Genomic DNA, 22,120 nt, shown 5'->3' on the forward strand with positions numbered 1-22,120 from the left:
TTGTATAATAAGGCCATGCAGAATAAGGCATTAATAACTACTTAATAATGACTAATTAAGAGACAATATGTTACTTGTTTGCATGCTAGTAAGAAACTAATTAATGTTGAACACGTGTTCCCAAATATAAAGTGTTACCCAGGTGTACTACTCAGCCTCTGGAAATAGAACGTCTACTGTGGTTCTTTTTGGTTTGGAAGCTTCTCCTATAAGAACGACTAACAAACAATCAGGATATATCAGCCTTTGCTGCATCAGTTTGACCATTCTTTGTTTAATCTGCCATACTTTATGAAAGTATCATATGTGGGAAAAATCACTGGAGTGGCCCTTTAAGCATGGCACTGACTTTAATGATATTAAACTAGATTTAATAGAGTTGTGCTAAAAAGCCACTGTATGCAGCACTGTTGATCAATGTTGGAAACAAATGTATTTTCACATTAAAGCTAAAAGTGTGTCATTAAAAGTAATATCCCAACACTTATAAAGTCATCCAATCAGCTGATTTCAGTCAGTCTATACTGTCCTACAAAGTCTAACTGCAGTAACTACAGTTTTGGTCGAAATTGAGCTATAACAAAAAATGTACTCCTTGATGTCTGTTTTATCTTGTGACAAAGTTTTAGATTTTAATTTTGGTTTATTTCAGAGAAATAATTGGATAAAAATTGCAGTAACTACAAAATCCAACTCAAAACCAAAGCAGTAATTGCACTTACCACGTTCTGCTTTGGATATATATACGAATTTAAACATAAAAATAATAGAAATTATAAGTTTATTTGAAATGGAAATTATTATCTAGATAGTGATCAAGTAAATAAAGTGAGATAAAATGATATCAAGACTAAAATATAACATTTCTTTATAATATTGAGTCTAAAATACACAAATCTTTGAATAGAGTTGTTAAACACTTTTAAACAAAATCAATTTGAAAATATTTATTCACTGAAAACAAAATACAAAAGCTGAAAGAAGACAACAACATTGTTACTGCACTCTGTTTATGCATTACAATTAGAATATTTTACAGCAAAACCAGTGTGCAGTAACTACATTTTTGGGGTCAAAGGTCAAATAAATCATCATGATTTTTGAGCGTAAAAATTACATCATCAATACATGTAGAAATAAGTCTCATATCACTTATCTACATATAACCCATTTGGCTGGCCAGTTAAAAAAACATTTAAAAAAACAAACTTTAAAGCAGATTTTCTCAGTTTTACCTTTTGCGTATTTACTGCAGTTAGACTTTGTAGGGCAGTATACCTCTTAACTTATTATTGTATAGGCTATGAATATGAATTTACTTTACATTATTAGTATTTGCTGGGTTAAAAGATATGGCTGGCTGGCAATGTTACATAAACGGGACTGTATATATACATAATGCCTTCCTTATCCTTTCAAGTCATTTATACTCGTCTCTACAGTGTCCCAGTTTTGAAGGACCACCATCCATACAGACAGACAGTTTGGTTAACTAGCAAACTTCCACCCTTGTGGCAGCCGTGGCTTTCTAAGAGGGAATGTTACCATCCCTGTCCTGGGATGGTAACCTGTAGGACATCTATGGGCTGAAATATGTGCCACCAGGAACTGAATTTGAATCACATAATTTGAATTTGTATTGTTCAATTTGAATCATTGCATTGAAAAACTGTAATTTGAAATTTAATGTATTAGTTTGGAACTGAACATTCTTTGAAGAAGTTAGACAGGCTTGACCGTGGATGAGGCTGGAAGGGAACGGAGGTGCTGATTGGCCGAAGAGTCGCTATGGCAACCGGGTGGCAACAAATGTTACGAAAGAAAACGGAAGTGCTGATTGGCCGAAAAGGCGCTATGGCAACCGGGTGGCAACAAATGTTACGAAAGAAAACAGAGGTGCTGATTGGCCGAAGAGGCCTAATTGCAACCGGGTGTTTTTTTTTGTAACATTTGTTGCCACCTGGTTGCCATAGCGCCTCTTCGGCCAATCAGCACCTCCGTTTTCTTTCGTAACATTTGTTGCCACTCGCCACGAAACGGAGGAAGAAGTTAGACTGGCTTGACCGTGGATGAGGCTGGAACGGAACGGAGGTGCTGATTGGCCGAAGAGGCGCTATGGCAACCGGGTGGCAACAAATGTTACTTCAAAAAAACGGAGGTGCTGATTGGCCGAAGAGGCGCTCTGCATATCTTCGTCGCAGAAAATTGAATTTGAATTGTGAGAACTGAATGTTAAGTTCCAAAGTAATAAATTTAATTTCAAATTACAATTCAGATTGAGTTTTTCAATGCAATGATTGAAATTGAACAATACAAATGCAACTTATGTGATTCAAATTCAGTTTTTGAATGCAATTATTCAAGTTAAGCAATTTAAATTCAACTATAAATAATTCAAATTCAGTTTCTGGTGGCACATATTTCAGCACATAGACATCAGCGCTGCTGGAGGAGAACAGGCGAGGGAACACGTTCTCGACTATTGAGATTCATCCCGAGTATAATAAATGGTTTGGCTTTGGGAAACATTCGATCATCAGTGCAAGTCAGAGAGACATGCCGAGTCAGGGAGGAACATGCTGAGTCCATCTTTAGGACCTTTAGGGTCAAAGAGCAGTTACCGTGTGAGGACCGACCTCCTCCTCTCCTGACTGTTGTGTGGTTGGTACACCAGTGGACATTATGTCATTTAGCAGCATTTATGGGTGTGTTTTGTTTTATTTTTCGACAGGAAACCCTTGCCAGGACTTTTAACTACTGTTTGCCATAATATGGCAGCATGGTGGATCTGTGATCAGTGTGGATGAGTAGTTTAGCTGTACAGTGCTATGGCACACTGCAAAAAAAGTGTTTAAAAACAAGATAAAAACACTAAATCTGAGGGAAATGATCTTGCTGCATGGACAGATAATTTCACTTGACAAGATTTCTTAAATTAAGATTATTGAATCTAGAAATAAGCATGTTATATATACGCTTAAAATAAGAAATTAACTCTTAAAACAAGATTTTAAAAACTTAAGATTTAGAAGTGTTAGATAATTTATCTTGTTTTAAGAGTTACTTTCTTATTTTAATTGTTCAACATGCTTATTTCTAGATTTAACAATCTTAATTTAAGAAATCTTGTCAAGTGAAATTATCTGTCCATGCAGCAAGATCATTTCTCTCAGATTTACTGTTTTTATCTTGTTTTTAGACACAGTTTTTTTTGCAGTGCAGGCTGCTGAGGAGCATTAGGACTCATTCTCTAACTGCAACACACAGACATACACGGAGATCTTGTCACTGTTTGATTTGATCATCTCTGTGTTCAGTAATGCGCCCTAACTGTCCAGCAGGACGTGCCGGGAACAGCAGATTACATATACTATATACATACACATTTACATCAGTGGACATAACGTCCTAAAGTAACTTTACATCAGGCAATGAAGCATTGAACTGACTCCAGTTTGTGCATCTTCGGTACTGTCACTGTGTTTGAGTGACAGAGCCAAACATCCATTCAAAAAAGGCTTCACTTCCAACACTTCTAATGCTATCATTTATTTTCAGTCTACTGGAATTAACTGCTGGTGTTAAATTGTTTTTTTAACTAACTGAGCAGTGGATAAAATATTGATCCACGTGAACATAAGAGGCTTTAAGCAACTTCAGAACAACAAAAAGTCTCTGTAAACATTCTGTACGTTTACATGACACTTGAAAAAAATGAATTATTGCCTTAATCCGACTATAACTGGACAACTGAAGTGCATGTAAACGTGTTAGTCCGACTGATGTTGGAGTTCTCCAACTCCGATTAGGACACCCCGATAATGTGATTGGAATTGGATTTTCGCCGGCATGTATGACAAGACAACATATGTGCGCATTCTCCCATGCTCCACTCCCGCGCTGGTGTATGACCCCGGAACAAAAACATCCAAGAAAGCCAGTCGCATTAGCAGGTCGCATTAGCCGGTGGCACATTCGCCGGTCACATTAGCCGGTTGCACATTAGCCGGTCCCACATTAGCTGGTCGCATTAGCCGGTCGCACATTAGCCGGTCAAATGAGCCGGTTGCACATTAGCCGGTCGAATTAGCTGGTCACCCATTAGCCGGTCGAATTAGCTGGTCACCCATTAGCCGGTCGCATGAGCCGGTCGCACATTAGCTGGTCGAATTAGCCGGTCACACACTTGCTGGTCGCACATTTGCCGGTCTTAACCGGTCGCATTAGCTGGTCACATTAGCCGGTCACATTAGCCGGTTGCTGGTCAGTAGCGACGGCACAAAGTGTAGAACTAAGGTCAACCGGAAAGGGCGCAATATTAACCCGCTGAAAAGACTAAACTCGGACAAGGACAGAGTTACTATTAGACGGCAATATTGATTTTAAAGCATAGCTCAATTAAACTGTGCATGTAAACGCACTGAGAGTTCCTTTTAGAAAACCAGACGCTTGGCTCTGTGACTGAAACATAATGCTAATACATAAAAAAGGTACAAACTGTTGCCAACATTGGATGTGAGAAACGTAGATGTCCCAATCACGTCAGGGACAAACTCTCACAGATTGCATATTGACAAAAGAAAAGCCATGCTACCGAATCCATGAACACTTGAGCATCCGCATTCATTTATCATGAGTGAACAAAACTGCATGGTGCTTGTGTGTGTGTGTGAGTGTGTGTGCGTGTGTGAGTGTGTGTTTAAACAGTAGGTCTACCAGCATTCATCTGTACATGCCAACAATTCAAATGCATACATACAGTTCACAATGTATAAATCCAATAGGTGGCTGTTTGTTCATACATCATGAGAGTCACTGTTCAACATTTTATTTGGTAGATTCTGTATTTGTGTATAACCACTTCAAGTATATACTTTCTATATACCATATGTATACTCTATTCATTTCCCCCCCACATGAAAAGATGCATTGCATTTCATGAAGACAATGTCTCCACGTTTTCCTGGCTGAAGATGGGTGATTTTAGATTTACTTTAAAATGAGGTGGAAGGGTTTGCTTTACAATATTCGTCTCATTGCACCATTAGTTCCTTTGTTCTTTGGAACGTGTGAATAAACAGGTGATCCTACTCAACTCTTACATTTCAAGCGTTGCATCACAGAGCTTCGTGTCCCCCCCCCCCCCAGTTTAACTCCATCAGTCCACGTACATGGGGGAGATGGGAGAGGTGGGGAACTGATCCAGGATGCGACATACGTAACTGGCAACGTCCACAAAACGCTCTTCATACATCAGAATGAAGGCATGTTTCTGGAGAAGAGACACAGTGAGCAGAGAAGAAGGTTTTTGAATTCATTTTTCTAAATATCATTATTTACGTAGGACGTGTTTCGGCATTGCACTGTTTCCGATCGGACGCCTTTTAGGGGAGCTCCGCCCCCTTTAATGGAGCCCCGCCCCCTTTTAAGGGGAGACCCACCCCTTTTAGTGATTGTGTGATAGGCCTACACCTGGTCAGTAACACAATTCACTCTGGATTTCCACCCTGACTCATCTCATCTGGAAGTCTATTTAGCCTACCTATCTTTAGGAGTTTTAAAGTGGCTACAAGGTTCCATTTTCCACTAATATTCAAATAGTTTCCAGTGAATATCAATGTTCAATGTGTATGTGCTGGATGGTGTGGTACCTTATGAAAAGTAAGTGTTTTATGGAGTTGCAGACGTTGTAGTGGTCTGCATGTAATGTGCAAATTCTGTTATTAGCGATTAGCATGCTAAGCGGAGATTTAGCTTCATTCACTTCTTATGTTGCATTACTATGTAATTCAGGGATGACATTCATGTTGCTTAGCGTAATGCCCATAATCATTTGATATGAGATATTTACATGCAATATAGTATATCAGCTAATTGGGTTCATGTTACTGTACTTTTAGTGCAGCATACTGCGTAATGTGCTAGCTCACCATTAGCATGCTAAGCTAAGCTAAGATTTAAGCCCTTTCTTCCGCATCAGTTTGATCCATTGAAAACAGTAAAAACAAAACTTTATTAACTGACAGCTAAGCATAATACAGACGGAAAGATACTTCCTATGGGCACTGAACATTCTTAGGAACATCCTATTTTTTTTCTTAAGCATTTTCTTAAGTTTTATGTTAAGAACACTTTTGTGAATCCGGCCCCAGCTCTTTAACTTGTACCTTTATGTACGGTATCAAACGGTTTTACATCTCCATAATACACACACATAGTACACACTTCATTTAACAGCTTACTTTTAAATTGAAGATCATGTGTTAAGAACATGTGCTGGTGCTTATTTGTGAGATGAGTAAAAAGTGAAGAACTTACGAGAAGCTCCTTGTACTTTGGCCGTTTTGATTCATCCTTTGTAAGGCTGGACACAAAGAGAATAACAAATCTCCATCAGTACAACTCTGCTCCAGTATTCTGCCCTACAAAGTCTAACTGCAGTAACTACACAAAGGGTAAAACTGAGAAAAACTGCTTTAAAGTTTTTTTTAACGTGCACTGCAAAAAAGGTGTGTCTAAAAACAAGATAAAAACATGGACAGATAATTTCACTTGACAAGATTTCTTAAATTAAGATTATTAAATCTAGAAATAAGCATGTTGAACGCTTAAAATAAGAAATGAACTATTGAAACAAGAAAAATTAAAGCTTAAAGCAAATTATTTGTTTCTTACCAAGATAAAAAAAACTTTAGATTTAGAAGTGTTAATAATTTTTTGTATGTTTTTTAAATAATTTTGTGTCTTTTTAAAAAATAATAATTGTGTGTCTTTTTTTAAATAATTTTGTGTCTTTTTTGGTCATTTTGTTTCTTTTTTAAGTATTTTTTTTTCTGTCATTTTGTGTCATGTTTTTTGGATTTTGTGTCTTTTTTTGGTCGTTTTTTTTAAAGTAATTTAGTTTTTTCTGTCATTTTGTGTATTTTTTAGTCATTTTGTGTCTTTTTTGGTCATTTTGTGTCATTTTTTGGTTATTTTGTGTCTTTTTTAAGTAATTTAGTTTTTTTCTGTCATTTTGTGTATTTTTTAGTAATTTTGTGTCTTTTTTTGGTCATTTTGATACTGCCTCCAGCGGTCCCCAGGTAATTTGAGTTTGAGACCCCTGTTTTAGATCATTTATCTTGTTTTAAGAGTTAATTTCTTATTTTAAGCGTTCAACATGCTTATTTCTAGATTTAACAATCTTAATTTAAGAAATCTTGTCAAATGAAATTATTTGTCCATGCAGCAAGATCATTTCCCTCAGATTTAGTGTTTTTATCTTGTTTTTAGAGTAAAGAAAGAAGTGCTTACCATAGGTTGACAAAGTTGATGAACTTGGGGGAGAACTGCCTCTCCTCTGAGTTGCTGAGGTGAGGAGGTTCACCTTTCACCACTTGTGTCAGCTGGTCGAAGACGCTGTTCCACTTTGGGTACGGGAACCTTCCTGTGGCCAGCTCGTACTGAAAGCACACACCAAGGTTTCTACTGCAACAGCTCTGTCCACTCACACTTTGTCAGACAAAACATGTTCATGTGTCTTACCAGGGTGATCCCCAAGCTCCACACGTCAGAGCGCACATCGTAGCCTTGTCTGGAAGCACTGGGGTCTATCCTCTCAGGCTGCAACACACACAGGACACACACACTCTGCATATCTGTCTTTTTTTTATTGAATTCCTTTAAACACCATGATGTCCAGAAAGAGATAAATCACTTCCCTCAATGTGTTTTTTTTCGTCACTCAGAACGTTTACATGAAACTTGAAAAAAACTAATTATTGCCTTAATCCGACTATAACTGGACAACTGAAGTGCATGTAAACGAGTTAGTCCGACTGATGTCGGAGTTCTCCAACTCTGATTAGGACACCCAGATAATGTGATTGGAATTGGATTTTTGCCGGCATGTATGACAAGACAACGCATGTGCACATGCTTCGTATGCTCCACCCCCACGCTGGCGTATGACCCCCAGAAGAAAAACAGCTAGAAAGCCAGTCACGTTAGCTGGTCGCACAATAGCCGGTCACGTTAGCCGGTCACATTAGCCGGTCGCACATTAGCCAGTCACATTAGCCGTAACATTAGCCAGTCACATTAGCCGTAACATTAGCCAGTCACATTAGCCGGTCACATTAGCCAGTCACGTTAGCCAGTCACGTTAGCCGTTCACGTTAGCCGGTCACATTAGCCGGTCACATTAGCCAGTCACATTAGCCGGTAACATTAGCCAGTCACATTAGCCTGTCACATTAGCCAGTCACGTTAGCTGGTCACATTAGCTGGTCACATTAGCCAGTCGCGTTAGCCGGTCGCACATTAGCCAGTCACATTAGCCGGTCACGTTAGCCGGTCACGTTAGCTGGTCGCACATTAGCCCATATTTATATCTATGCATTAGCCGGTCGCCGGTCAGCAGCGACGGCACAAAGTGTCGAACTGAGGTCAACAGAAAGGGCCCATATTAACCCGCTGAAACGACACATATCGCCAGTTAGTGTTGAGGAGGAGGACACGTTACCGTCAGTTATTCGATTTCCTCAGTGCATGTAAACGGGGACAAGGACAGAAGTCCTATAAGATGCCAATATCGATTTTTAAACATAGCTCGATTAAACTGTGCATGTAAACCTTGTGTGAGATACTTACTGCCATGTAAGGTCTGCAGCCTGCGTCTCTGGTCTTGGCTATGGAGTCCACCAGCTGACCACTGATGCCGAAGTCACACAGCTTGATATTACCCGTTCGGTCCATTAGAATGTTGGAAGGTTTGATGTCTGAAGTGACAGAAACAGAATTGATCCAAGGCTTTGAATGGAAGTAACAACAGAAATGTTTTCATAACAGCCAATATGATGATGAATACAAAAGGTGTAAAAAACATGAACATCTTTTTACTTTCATCTCTTTTTTTTTTTTTTAGAAAATAAGAAAAAGACTTACCTCTGTGAATTATTTTCAAGTTTTCTTTTAAGTGGTTCAGTGCTTTAACGGTCTGTTGAAGACAAAATAAAACACGACATGCATGACGTGAAATCAGAAGAATAAATAAAAAAGGTGAACGGTCTACTCACAGCTAATGTTATTTTGCCTAATATTTCCTCTGGAATGACGTCATCTAATGCACAATATACATATTTGTAGAATTTGTCTAATGAGGTAGCCATAAGTTCCATACAGATCCAACAGTCCCCCTGAAACAAAGAGGAAAAGGATCCATCAGATCTGGTGAAAATATCACATTGTGCAGAATAAACGGTGAAGATAAAGTGAGGTGAAGTGTTGTGTTTGAGTGAGACCTCTCTGAAGAGAGCTCCGTAGAACTGAACGATGTAGGGACAGTCACTACTCCTCATCACCACGTCCAGGTCCATCAGCAGCTGCTTCTGCTCCTTCTCATCCACAGTGGAGCGAATCCTCTAAAAGACACAAACACACATTTGATTTACTGCTGATGAAACAGCAAACCAGGGGCCTCAAACTCAAATTACCTGGGGCCCACTGAAGGCAGTATCAAAATGACCAAAAAAAAGACACAAAATGACAAAAAAAAAGACATAAAATGACAAAAAAGGCACAAAATGACTGAAAAAACACTAAATTACTTTTTAAAGAAACACAAAATGACCCCAAAAAATACATAAAATTATTAGAAAAAGACACAAAATGACATAAAAAACTAAACTACTTAAAAAAGACACAAAATGACCAAAAAAAGACACAAAATTACAAAAAAAAAGACACAAAATGACAAAAGACACAAAAATTACTAAAAAAAAAGACACAAAATGACCGAAAAAAAAATAAATTACTTAAAAAAGACACAAAATGACCAAAAAAAGACAAAAACAATTGACCCAAGGGGCCGCAAGTTTGAGACATGTAGCTTTCAAAATAAGAGCACATGCATGTGTTAGCAGAATCCACCACAGAATTTGCAAGAAGGCTGTCAAAATATGACGCCTTGAATAAAACATAGAAGAACCCTTATTCTCCTTTACAATAATTCATTAAAAATATGCAATGATTAAGATGGAATAGTGGCATTAGAATGTGCGAGAGGCACCAAATTTCGGCTTTTAGGGCAAAAATGTTCTCCGGGGGAACATGCTCTGCTCCCCATAATAGTCTCAGAAAATCCTGTGGGAAACACTGGTTCTAAAGGCTTGACAGACTGGACAGCAGCTCACCTTGACAGCCATGATCTGGCCCGTGGGTTTGTGGACCATCTTGTTAACGGAGCCATAAGCCCCGCGACCGATCTCCCCGAGGTCTCTCAGATCTTCTGCCGTGAAGTCACAATGCTGCTCCGGAGAGATCTTCAGCTTCCCCGACGACTCGATACTGTGTGTCCGCAGACGCTCTCTGGAGGAGCACAGAGGAGGGAGGAGCCAGGACAGGAACATGTGTTATACACTCACATGGATATGATCAATATTTAATCAGGAATCCCCAAGTTTCTGTGACTGTCAAACTATAAAGGGATGTTAACGACATGGCCATTTATTTTTGTTGCTATCCACAGTTGTTTCATTTGGCTAACTACTTTTTGTCAACTTTACAACTTCCATGTTCCTACCAGGCGGCAACCTCCGAGTGCGAGCAGGGAGGCAAACCAGGAAGTGCCTTAAGCTGCATTCTACCGAAAATTCCAGCAGGGGGCGCTAAGTTTGGCTGCAAAAACATTTATGTCCATTCATTTCAATGCAAAATGAGAAAACTTCTCACTTGATTTATTACCTCAGAATGTTTTTTAACACTATGGTCTCAATCACTAGTAAAAAATCTTCTTCAAGACAATTTAGAGTTTTAATAATGGCCCCATTTAGAAGAAAATAGAAGATAAAGAATCGTATGATTTGGGGCTGGGCTACCTTTGATTGACAGGTCACTAACAAGGCGAGCCGTCATCAGGAGAGAAGCAGAACAATGCGTATCCACGGCAACGTGTCAATTAAGTTATATATAACATTATAAAAAAAGGACGTTTTAGCGGTTTGGTCTCATAACTTTGACCCTTTCACTGTATTTTCACTTAATGACAGTTTATTTGAACGTTTTGCTCAGTAAAACACACAAATTGTGTCAGTAGGAACTCATTGGTTGATGTTGCTACTCTTAATAGGAACAGACAAGTAACTTGGTTTAAGCATTGAGTTGCCTACATATATAAAATTCCATCAATACTATTTTTATCATGCTATTTCATTCTTTAGATTTTTCCTTTTCACACAGTTGTGCTGCTGCACTGGGACATTCTTTTGTTCATGTTTTGAGCTAGAATTGTACTTTCTGAGACAACTTGTTGAAACACAGAACAGAATGCGTCAAAGATTATCATCAGCTGTCTCTGCTCACATGTGAGGGTTCTGGAAAGAGGGAGGCGTTGGATGAAGCGGGAGCCTGGAGGCCGGTTTCACTGGAGGGTTGGCGAAATTCAGCTTCAGAGCTTTACGTTTACCTGCAGGAGAAAGAGAGACACACTGCCATATTCCCACAACATGCACAGCACACTGTGGGCGGAGCCAGCTGCTGCACAGCCCTTCCATGTGTGCAATAAGCTATATTAAAAAAAAATCATGCTACAAACACTTCATATGACCCAGGTACCAGCACAGTATTGTGCAGAATGAAACAAGTTGTGACATCCAGGTGACTTTATCTCACACATCAATGGAAGCACAAAATGCAAACTGAACACAAGCAAAGTGCCCAAGTGTACAGGGGTTCCCAATACTCAGATCCTGCACCACTTCCTGTCACTGCAAACACCAGTGGTTCCCAACCGTTTTCTTGAGGGACCCACATTTTTACCATTGTAAACTTTGGCGACCCCCCCATTGTCCATTGCCGAACTCAATGTGACTTTCATGGTACCCTCTCTTTTTCTTTTTGAGATATTCAGCATCTTGTCTCCCTGACGCTTCGCTATTTTTCCATTAGCTCTCTGTTTCTGTTGTTAGGTGAGGTCACCACTAGGTGAGGTTACCGCTAGGTGAGGTTACCGCTTGGTTAGGTTATCGCTAGGTGAGGTTGCCGCTAGGTGAGGTTACCGCTAGGTGAGGTTACCAGTAGGTAAAGTTACCGCTAGGTGAGGTTACCACTAGGTGAGGTTACAGCTAGGTGAGGTTACCGCTAGGTGAGGTTACCAGTAGGTAAAGTTACCGCTAGGTGAGGTTACCGCTAGGTGAGGTTACCACTAGGTGAGGTTACAGCTAGGTGAGGTTACCGCTAGGTGAGGTTACCGCTAGGTGAGGTTACCACTAGGTGAGGTTACAGCTAGGTGAGGTTACTGCTAGGTGAGGTTACCACTAGGTGAGGTTACCATTAGGTGAGGTTACCATTAGGTGAGGTTACCATTAGGTGAGGTTACCATTAGGTGAGGTTACCGCTAGGTGAGGTTACAGATAGGTGAGGTTACCGCTAGGTGAGGTTACCAGTAGGTAAAGTTACCGCTAGCTGAGGTTACCGCTCGGTGAGGTTACCTGTGTATACAGCGGGAGGGATGTTACACATGCCCTTATTCTCGCGATATAGCCTTTATTTCTAAACTTTTCTATAGTGATTTTTCTATTTAACCCTTTATCAGGCAAAGAACTATATTTGGTAACTTCAGGTAATATTTCGAGAAAAAAGTTGCAAATTTACTAGATTAAAGTGGCAAATCTACAAGAAAAAAAGTTGCAGATTTAAGAGATTTAAAGTGGCAAATCTGAGTGAAAAGTATGTAATATCCTCCAATATTCTCTAGGGTTGAATTTTGGAATTTGCAAGTATTTCAATGAGTGCCCTATTAAGGGTTAAATAAATGAAGCCAGATGTGGCTCTGGAGCAACAGGTTGCCGACCCCTCATTTAGCCAAAAGAGCCTCCTGCAGGATGCGGATATTGAAAATCCCCGTGCAAAACCTGAACACTTCCCTTGAGATTTCAAAGTGACCCAACACTTATGAAGCACTTGATTCCAATTAGTCCGTCACCGGAAAGGTAGGATGCATGTTCAGAATATAAACTAGCTTCTATGCAAAGTGCTGAGTTCAAGTGTTGAGTCTTCTTTGCCATGCCCTCTCCAACCAGCGCCTCAGTGCAAACAGATCCCTCAACCTTTAAGCCCCGCTGCAAATTCATCTTTCTGGGCCATTTTGTGACAGTTAAACCTCTGAAGTCCAGGAGATTTTGGCTGAAATTTGTCAACTTCCTATGCATTAATTTCTGTCTCTGTTTAGCATCTTTCAGTCTGTCCTTACATCACATGCATGGCTCCTTTTTCTCCACACAAACTTGGCTATAAGTCAGATTTTTTATTTTATTTTAAGTTTAAATCTGCCGAAAATACAAACAAAAGACACAAGTGTCTATGGAACGGAAGAAAAAATAATAAAACTACAAAATTTGTACATCTTTTTGCATGTAAATTAAAAAAAGTAGGGCCGGGACTCAATTAAAAAAAATAATCTAATTAATTAGAGGCTTTGTAATTAATTAATCGAAATTAATCGCATTTTAATCGCATATAAATATTTGACCTGAGAACAGTGAGAAATGTTCCGCGGTGCAAAAATAAGTGCGATTAAAATGCGTCAATTTTTTTAACGCATTCATTTTTGTGTAATTAATTAATCTTAATTAACGCGTTAAAGTCCCGGCCCTAAAAAATAGCAATAGTTTTCATTGTAGAAAGAAAATCCACATTTTAAAAATGGTCTAGAAACATAAATGGTACACTGTGAAAAAAGCTCCTATGATTGAACTTTCAACTGGCTTTCTCAGCTTGTCTACATATCATATATTAATAAAGTTATTTCTGTAAATAAAACGTGTATTTTCAATAAATACATGGACTCCAGAGGGTTAACAGCAGTGAACAGTGGACAGACTCCCCAGCTTCCAGAGCACCACACAGGCTGTTTCAATAGTATAAAGTGGCTTTCTTGCTCCTATTTTATCCAATTTAACACGAGCGTTATAAATAACAACACTGACCAATGACTGAATGGCTCATTGAAAGTCAGCGAGGACAGGAAACCACTTTAGACTACTGAGGTGAACCCACAAAGAGTAGAAGTCGGGGCTTTGTGCAGGTCTGTGGCTTACTTTGGGACACTCCAGACAGGCTTATCTGAAACCCTGAAGTAAAGAAAAAACACTTTACTACATGTTCTTCGGGCCTGTTGACGTGCGACTGGGTCAGTGCTTAATAGAGCCGATGCTGGAAGTGGAATAGAGGGCAGGTTGCTTTGAATCGTCTGCTTCAGTGCACTGCCATGCGACTCTACTGGAACTTGAAGTGGTTCTATTGTATCCACAGAACGAGGAACGGTTCCATTTGACCAGCTTTAGTCAATGTAGCCCAGTAGCAGAAAACATATTCACATGACTGTCATCTGATGTGTTAGCTCCTGTAGATCCACTCTACTCAACATTTAACAGTAAAGGTGAATAGCAGCTGATGGTTTTAGTGGGATGTGCTAATGCTGAGTGTTGTAGGTACCAGATTGGCTCAGGGTCCTTCATCTGCTGCTGATTACGTCACACAAAACGATATCTATAGCAACACGACTTGGACAAACTAAGCAGCATTAGACTTATAGATAAATAGATAGATGAGACAGACAGACAGATAGATATGTGTGTGTATATACACTACCGGTCAAAAGTTTTAGAACACCCCAATTGTTCCAGTTTTTTATTGAAATTCAAGCAGTTCACGTAAAATTAACAGCTTGAAAGGGTACAGAGGTAAGTGGTGAACTGCCAGAGGTAAATAAAAAAGGTAAGGTTAACCAAAACTGAAAAATAATGTACTTTTCAGAATTATACAAGTACCGGTAGGCCTTTTTCAGGGAACAAGAAATGGGTTAACAACTTAACTCTATGGAGTCTTGGGCTATTTTTGAATTCTTTTCATGTCTTTGTAAGTCATTTTGTGTCTTTCTTTGTCATTTTGTGTCTTTTTTTGGTCATTTTGTGTCTTTTTTTAGTCCTTTAGTCCAACATAAAATGTGATTTTGAATCGTTTTTTTTACTTTCAAAACACTATCATGCTCGATAAAGAATTTTAAATGTTGCAAATGTGCATTCATTTCAGAGTACACTGAGACATTAAACTGCATCATTTTCAATTAAATTCTGGAAAAGTTGGTGTGTTCTAAAACTTTTGACCAGTAGTGTATATATATATATATATATATATATATATAAAATAAAATAAAATATAAAATTATATATATATATATATATATAAGGGCCGGGATTAAAAAAAATAATCGAATTAATTAGGGGCTTTGTAATTAATTAATTAATCAAAATTAATCGCATTTTAATCGCATATAAATATTTGACCTGAGAACAGTGAGAAGTAATTTTTTTCACATGGATTTTTAGTATACCATTGAATAATGACTGATAACATAAGCTTAAGCAACAAAAATATTGTTTATTTTTGTTCAAGTCCAACAGACCAGTGCAATTTTTGCCATTAAGTGTAGCAATAGCAAGTCGGGCTAACGTCCACACTAGCCGCTAGCTGCTATATGTTTAGCATTGAGGTGATATTTGAGGCTGGATGTGCTGCTATGGTGATATGTGAATTCCTTGTTGCATAGCAACACAACCATGCTCTTATCGACGCTTCCATCCGTTGGTTTTTAGTAACTAAATGTCCCATCATCCACGGGGCCAACCAAAGGTCTCATCAGCTTCTTCCTTCATGTTCACTGTGGTTTGTTGTTGTCTCAACTCATCAACGCTAGTTGGTGCTCCAGTATAATCGGTCCGCCTGAAACTCATCCAGTGAGAAACGTTCCGCGGTGCAAATTAAAGTGTGATTAAAATGCGTAATTTTTTTTAACGCGTTCATTTTTGTGTAATAAATGAATCTTAATTAACATGTTAAAGTCCCGGCCCTAATATATGCACACATCTCTCTGTCTGTCTTATTTTATATATATATATATATATATATATATTGTTTGCTTGAACATTTTAAATTATTACCAGGCAGAACTTTGCAATTGTATTCTATTTTGTATTTTATTTTCATATTTGTGTAATGTCACTATAAACTGTTGGTTTGCAAGCAAAATATTTGTTGTTTATTATTTATAAGCACGCAAATAAAATCCATTCTGTACCGAAAATGAACCGAACCGTGATCTCAAAAACGAGGAACGTATTGATCCGTGATTTTCGTGTTCGTTACACCCCTATGACCTATCATAACCAGCTGTGACATAAGCCACTGAGGATTGGGTTTATGTCAACAGGAAGTGGTATTCTCATCCTGGGGTCTGTCTACTGTGTCTACATGGGCTCAGTCTAATACAGGGACTTCATTAAAACATGCAGATGAATGGGTACAAATACATCAATGACAGTTTGTAACAAAAAAAAAGTGATCAACAGAGAATGGAAAATGGATTGGGAACATTTCAAGAAATCACTTTTCAAGATTTGTCCTGATCAAACACAATGTGAACACATTAACCCCCACAGCAGACTAAGACCAAGTAATAATAGTAGTATAATACCTGTTTCATTTTGACATCTCCAGCAGGTGTTGGTTTCTGTAAGGTTTAGATAAAACATTTGATACTAGACATCTGCTACAGAGCAACAAATACAGCTCACACTGGATACACAACTAGCTTATTATGGCTGATTGTAGTCAGCCAATCAATTTTTTCATTACATATATTATAATGCGCTACCTAGAAGATACACATCTATTGTCGGACACCTTTTCCAGTTACATTTGGAGGTTCACCAATAACGAGAGCATGCAAACATTTACAAGTATCGTGTACCAACACTAGAGCTGCAACAATTACTCCATTAATCGAACAATAAGCGAATATTAAATTAATCGTCAACTATTTTGATAATCAAATAATTGGTTTAAATTGGTTTTAACCCTTTGATGCACAACATGTGCATCTAAAGTGACCCGACTAAGTTTTTATGTTCTATATCTTTGCACTTAATTAATTTCATCATTCAGTTTTTGCAGGTTTTCCTCAAATAACTTGTTTTTGATCATCATATATTTTTATTTTTTTTCATTTCTTACTTTTTAAATGACCCGCATTTATTTCCCATGTTATTTCATGCTGGCTGTGTGTTTGAATATCTTTTTTTTTTATTTTTTTATGACAACAGATCATTATATCCATTTTTCCTTTCATACTTTATGAAGAAACATAGTTTTTGTATAAACTATAAGTGTAAGTGATACACTGAATTAACAATGTGTGTATATGTGTAACTATGTTTGTCTTATTTTGAAGGTTTAACTTTAAAAGAGTTGTTAGAACCACCAGATTACATTTGAAAATCACATATTTTTTTACATCTGAGACTTATTAGAGCCACCAAATAATAATTTCCATTGGAAGAACACCAATTTAACAAAATAGGATAGTTAATATTTGTGTCTTCTTTGTCAGGTTTTAAATTGGTGACAACATATAAACACCTTCTAATGCACAACATGGGTCAAAAATTACATTGTGCATTAAAAGCGTAGTGATAAAAAAGGGGTTTTATTCAAAAAGTAAGAAATGAAAACAAAAAATTAGGATGTATAATGATCAAAAACAAGTTATTTGAGGAAAACCTGCAATACTGAATGATGAAATTAATTTATTGCAAAGATAAAAATATAAAAACTTAGTCGGGTCACTTTAGACCATGTTGTGCATTAAAGGGTTAACTGTAGTAACTACATTTTTAGTTAAAATTGAGTTATAACTAAAAAATGAACTCCTTGATGTCTGTTTTTTTTCTTGTGACAAAGTTTTAGACTTCAATTTTGCTTTATTTCAGAGAAATAATGACATAAAAATTGCAGAAACTACAAAATACAACTCAAAACCAAAGCACATGTTAAACAAATTTATAAGCAGCGTTAAAAACTTCATAATGTGATTTTAACTTGAACCATAATGTTTATTAATAATATTTATTAGCCACATTTAGCGGTGGCCTTCATGTTAACGGTAGCAGAGAGGCCTTGGTGCTACATGTAGCAGTTAGCCTGCTGCTAATGCTACCGCTGGGGGGACATTATTGAGGGCAGCTTTACAGTGTGACACAGGTTTTGTTTTTTGTTTTTAATATGAATCACTTAAAGAACAGACACGTCTGTAGGTTTAGCAGATATATTACTGTTTCTCTGCTAACCAGGTAGCCTGTATTTCAGGGTCCCGGAGACGCGTCAAGTTAGCTAAGAAAGCTAGCGAGTTAGCGGAAGAAGTGTGATTCAGCCTACAAAATAAAAGCTTCTAGTTTGACAACCAACAGTTTTTCTAGAGAGAGGAGTTTTATGAAGCATTTAATTGAAAAATGTCAAATGAGAGCATCAGGGACAGTTCATATTTTTAAGAGCAAATTGAAGACTTATCTTTTTAATTTGGCTATTACTTGAACCATTTTTAAAGATTTTTCTGCTTGTGCATCTTAGTGTTTCAACATCTTCTTTTATTTATTTATTTATTTATTTATATATTTGTTACTATTTATATATATATATATATATATATCATGCTCTACTTTTTAATTATTTATTTATTGTTTTTATCTTTTTTATCTGTTTTTTTAACTTGTTATTATTTACTTTATTTTTTATTTTATTTTATCTTACCTTACTTTATTTTTATTTTTTATTATATCTATCTATTTTATCTCTCTTGATTGATTGATTGATTGATTGATTGAAATACCAAACAATAATTAGTGTGGTGTGGATTTGCCATGATGCAAAGATATTTGCCATGATATTTGCTAAAAGACTAAAATCAATCAGAACAATCTGGTTTTATGCCTGGAGAAAAACACATGTAATAATATACTATTAATATTAGATAGGATTTATTCCAATGAATATGTATTGGATGATAGCTTTATTTTATTTGTTGATTTCTACAACGCATTTGACACAATAAGTCACCAAGTTATATTTAAAACTATGAAATGTTTTGGTTTTGGTTGTCATTTTATGCCCTAAACGTCCTTTCTTGTTCCTCCTTGTTACTCAATTTATGGCCGTGCATAATATTAGACATGAAGAACATTCTTTAAACACATTTCTAAAGAGTAAACTATTATGAAATAGTATGTCTTATGAACAGCAACGCGCATCTTATTTTGACAAATTTGACCGGAAGTTCTTCTGTCTCTGTTGTCAACGGTTTTTCTGCTTCTTGAAGCTACAAGCTATCTGTCCTCAGAACTCCAGGCTGTGTTAAAGTAGAGATAGAAAAATCTGAAATAAGGCCATCTCCGCCTACCTTGCATGCTGCTGCTCTGTGTCTGGTGGTGGAAATGGTGCGACGTGGATCCTACAATGTTGCAGCTGTTGCCGGAGCTTGTGGAGTTGCTGTCAGGACTGGGAGTCGCCATTGTTGTGTTGGATTCCGGCAGCAGCAGCTCAGGCTGCAATGCAGAGAGTGAAACTTCGCCCTCTCTGACGGGACACTGCGTCACCTGAACGCAGCAGTTCCACTAACGGCCACGTCTGTGCCGCTGCCGCCTTCAAGGCCCGTCGGAAATACAGAAATTACGACTAACCAAGGTAATTATAGTTAACGAAACAACGAAAACGAGAATTGAAAAAACATTGTCTTTAACTGAAATAAAAATAAAAACGATAACTAACTGAAATTGTATTGTGGATCATTTCGTCACCATGTTAAAATAATAATAAATAAATAATAACTCCTTTTTTTGTTTTTAAAGTTTTGCAGGAAACACAAAAAACTTCACCAAAAGTGAAACATGTGGCATTTATTGATCATTTCACTCAAAAAGGATGTAACAAAGGATGGCTATTGGCATAGTAATAACACTGTGTGTAAATTATGTAACTTAAGAGAAATAAATGACTTTTTTTGAACATGCCTTTGTGACTTAAGCAAGATATGGTAACACTTTATTTTGAAGGTGTCTACATAAGAGTGACACAAGCCTGTCAGAAACATGACATGACAAGTATCATAAGCATTAATGTTACTTCAGAGTGTCATTAATGTTCATGACACATCCCATGTCATGTTTATGACACGCTCATGTCACTCGAATAAAAATACTAAGATTTAATTATTGTCGAAGCATGAAGCTTCTAACTAAAGAATTTCCCTCCAGAAATCAGTCTGATTCTGATGAAGCCAGAACTCGCCCTAATAAGTTCTCAAGGTTTATTTACACCATCAATTCTAACATTTTAAAGGTTTATTTACACCATCAATTCTAACAGTTTCAAGGTTTATTTACACCATAATTTCTAACATTTTAAAGGTTTATTTACACGTTTAAAGGTTTATTTACAACATCGATTCTAACAGTTTATAGTTTTAGTACACCCCAATACTAAATAGTTGGAAGGGTGATTACACCAAAATACAATATATTAACAAATGATTAGAGGTTTGTTACCCCTATGTTTTCTTTACATTTAATCACACCCAAATATGCATTTTTGTATACATTTTTATAAATTACACATGTTGTTTGATCCAAGTATTCCAGTTCTTTATTTCTTAATATTCATCAGAGCACAAAACTTGCACTGCATTGATCAAACCTGCTTCTGTGCTTTGTTTTTTATTGTTGTTTTTATTTATGCTACCTCAGTATTTTATTCTATTGTATTTTATTGTACTTGAATACCGGACTGCTGTGACAACCGAATTTCCCTTCGGGGATGAAGAAAGTAATCTATCTATCTATCTATCTATCTATCTATCTATCTATCTATCTATCTATCTACAACATATAACAGGATATCATCAGACCACTTTTTAATGTGTTAAAATATTGTTTATTTATCACCTTGTAACGTGATTTTTTTTACTTTAACTTTGATCAATGCTCTTTAATTCACAGACATTTTACGACACAGAGAAGTAATTAGGATTTAAAACCAGGTTTACAAGTTCTATATGGAAAATAAATTGTTGGGGAGGTGCAATACCAAAACTGTCCACAAGATGTCATACAACCCCTCCTACTTTACTTCATGTGCTCTTCAGTTTGATTTTCCAGTGTTAGGGTCCACATTGACACATGTCAGAAGTTACATAAAACAAAACAAAACAAAAGACAGAAGTCATGATACAAATAAACCTGCTTGGGTAAAAGTAAACCTTTGTTGACTGCCAGTCACACTTTCAAACTGTGACCTTTGGTAACACTTTATATTAGGGTACACACATTCAACTTTAATTAGTTTCTTATTAGCATGCAAATAATTAGCATATTGGCTCTTAATTAGTCATTATTAAGTAGTTATTAATGCCTTATTCTGCATGGCCTTATTATACAACCAGTAAGACATTAACTAAGAGTTTTCCCTCAATAACCTCAGAATTATTGATTATTAGTAGTAAGTAAGGAAGTTATTGTATATGAATTATGATCTTATTATGCTTTACTTTGTATAGACTTTATAAGTCTGCATAGCGGTGAACAAAACCATCTAATGTAGCTATCTAGACTATGTAGAAGTTTTTTTTGGTGTGATTTTTGTGTGTTTTATGCCATTTTTTTTAGTTTTTACATGTTTTTTGTGTGTTTTTGTTTTGCTTTCTGTTTGTTTTCATTTGTTGTGTATTTTTTGTGTTTTTTATGTATGTTTTTTGCAATTTTTTGTGTGTTTTATGTTTTTTTGTGTGTGTGGTTTTTGTATTTCTTGTGTGTGTGTTTTTGTGTGTTTCAAAATGTTGATCCAGTAAGTCAAAATGACAAAATAATAATCAGGTGAGCTTGTGTTGAAAAAAAATGATACCAACATTTTTTAAGTGGTTTATACAGGCAGAATGAAAAATAGTCAAAACCCATCAAAATAGCCCCGAACTCCAAAGGGTTAATAAAGTGGGTTAAAGTGGAAAAAAATAATTGTCAGATCATGCTGAAGTTGTGCTAAGAAAATACCACTTACCAAACATGAGTATAATAAATATTATGTGGTATATCAGTATATCAATGAGGCGATAAACAGGACCAGTTGTGTTCCAGAGGTATGCAGGGGAGTGTGGGTAATGTTTGGTACACTTTATGGGAGTAAAACACTGTGATGAAGCAGAGCAAATGATGGATTTGAGGAGTTAACACACTTTCTATTTCTTACATGGTGGAGAGAAAAT

At 37.0% G+C, this 22,120-nt stretch overlaps 1 protein-coding gene across 2 annotated transcripts; it reads right to left on the bottom strand.

The window, feature by feature from the left end:
• Positions 1-4,812: 4,812 nt before the first annotated feature.
• On the bottom strand, positions 4,813-19,396 carry map2k4b (mitogen-activated protein kinase kinase 4b). 2 transcript variants are annotated; one of them, XM_059324781.1, is made up of 13 exons: positions 19,268-19,396; positions 16,511-16,546; positions 14,076-14,108; positions 11,341-11,443; positions 10,173-10,347; positions 9,282-9,401; positions 9,057-9,176; positions 8,926-8,977; positions 8,632-8,759; positions 7,525-7,602; positions 7,294-7,442; positions 6,319-6,364; positions 4,813-5,272 (listed from the first exon to the last, which is right to left on the bottom strand). In XM_059324781.1, the coding sequence occupies exons 1-13, from the start codon at positions 19,377-19,379 to the stop codon at positions 5,159-5,161; spliced, it is 1,266 nt and encodes a 421-aa protein (XP_059180764.1). In that variant the 5' UTR covers positions 19,380-19,396; the 3' UTR covers positions 4,813-5,158. The 2 variants fall into 2 exon arrangements, with proteins under 2 accessions (XP_059180764.1, XP_059180765.1); XM_059324782.1 differs by lacking the exon at positions 14,076-14,108.
• Positions 19,397-22,120: the final 2,724 nt, after the last annotated feature.

The sequence above is a fragment of the Centropristis striata genome, chromosome 21 (assembly GCF_030273125.1).
Source record: "Centropristis striata isolate RG_2023a ecotype Rhode Island chromosome 21, C.striata_1.0, whole genome shotgun sequence".
Lineage (NCBI taxonomy): Eukaryota > Metazoa > Chordata > Actinopteri > Perciformes > Serranidae > Centropristis > Centropristis striata.

Bases quoted from the DNA above. Each gene is read 5' to 3' on its own strand.
- map2k4b (XM_059324781.1), bottom strand. From the start codon at position 19,379: ATGGCGACTCCCAGTCCTGACAGCAACTCCACAAGCTCCGGCAACAGC. The intron at 8,978-9,056 runs GTGAGTAGACCG...TGTCTTCAACAG, and splicing joins TAGGCAAAATAACATTAGCT to ACCGTTAAAGCACTGAACCA. The intron at 7,603-8,631 runs GTAAGTATCTCA...TGTGTGTTGCAG, and splicing joins GCTGCAGACCTTACATGGCA to CCTGAGAGGATAGACCCCAG.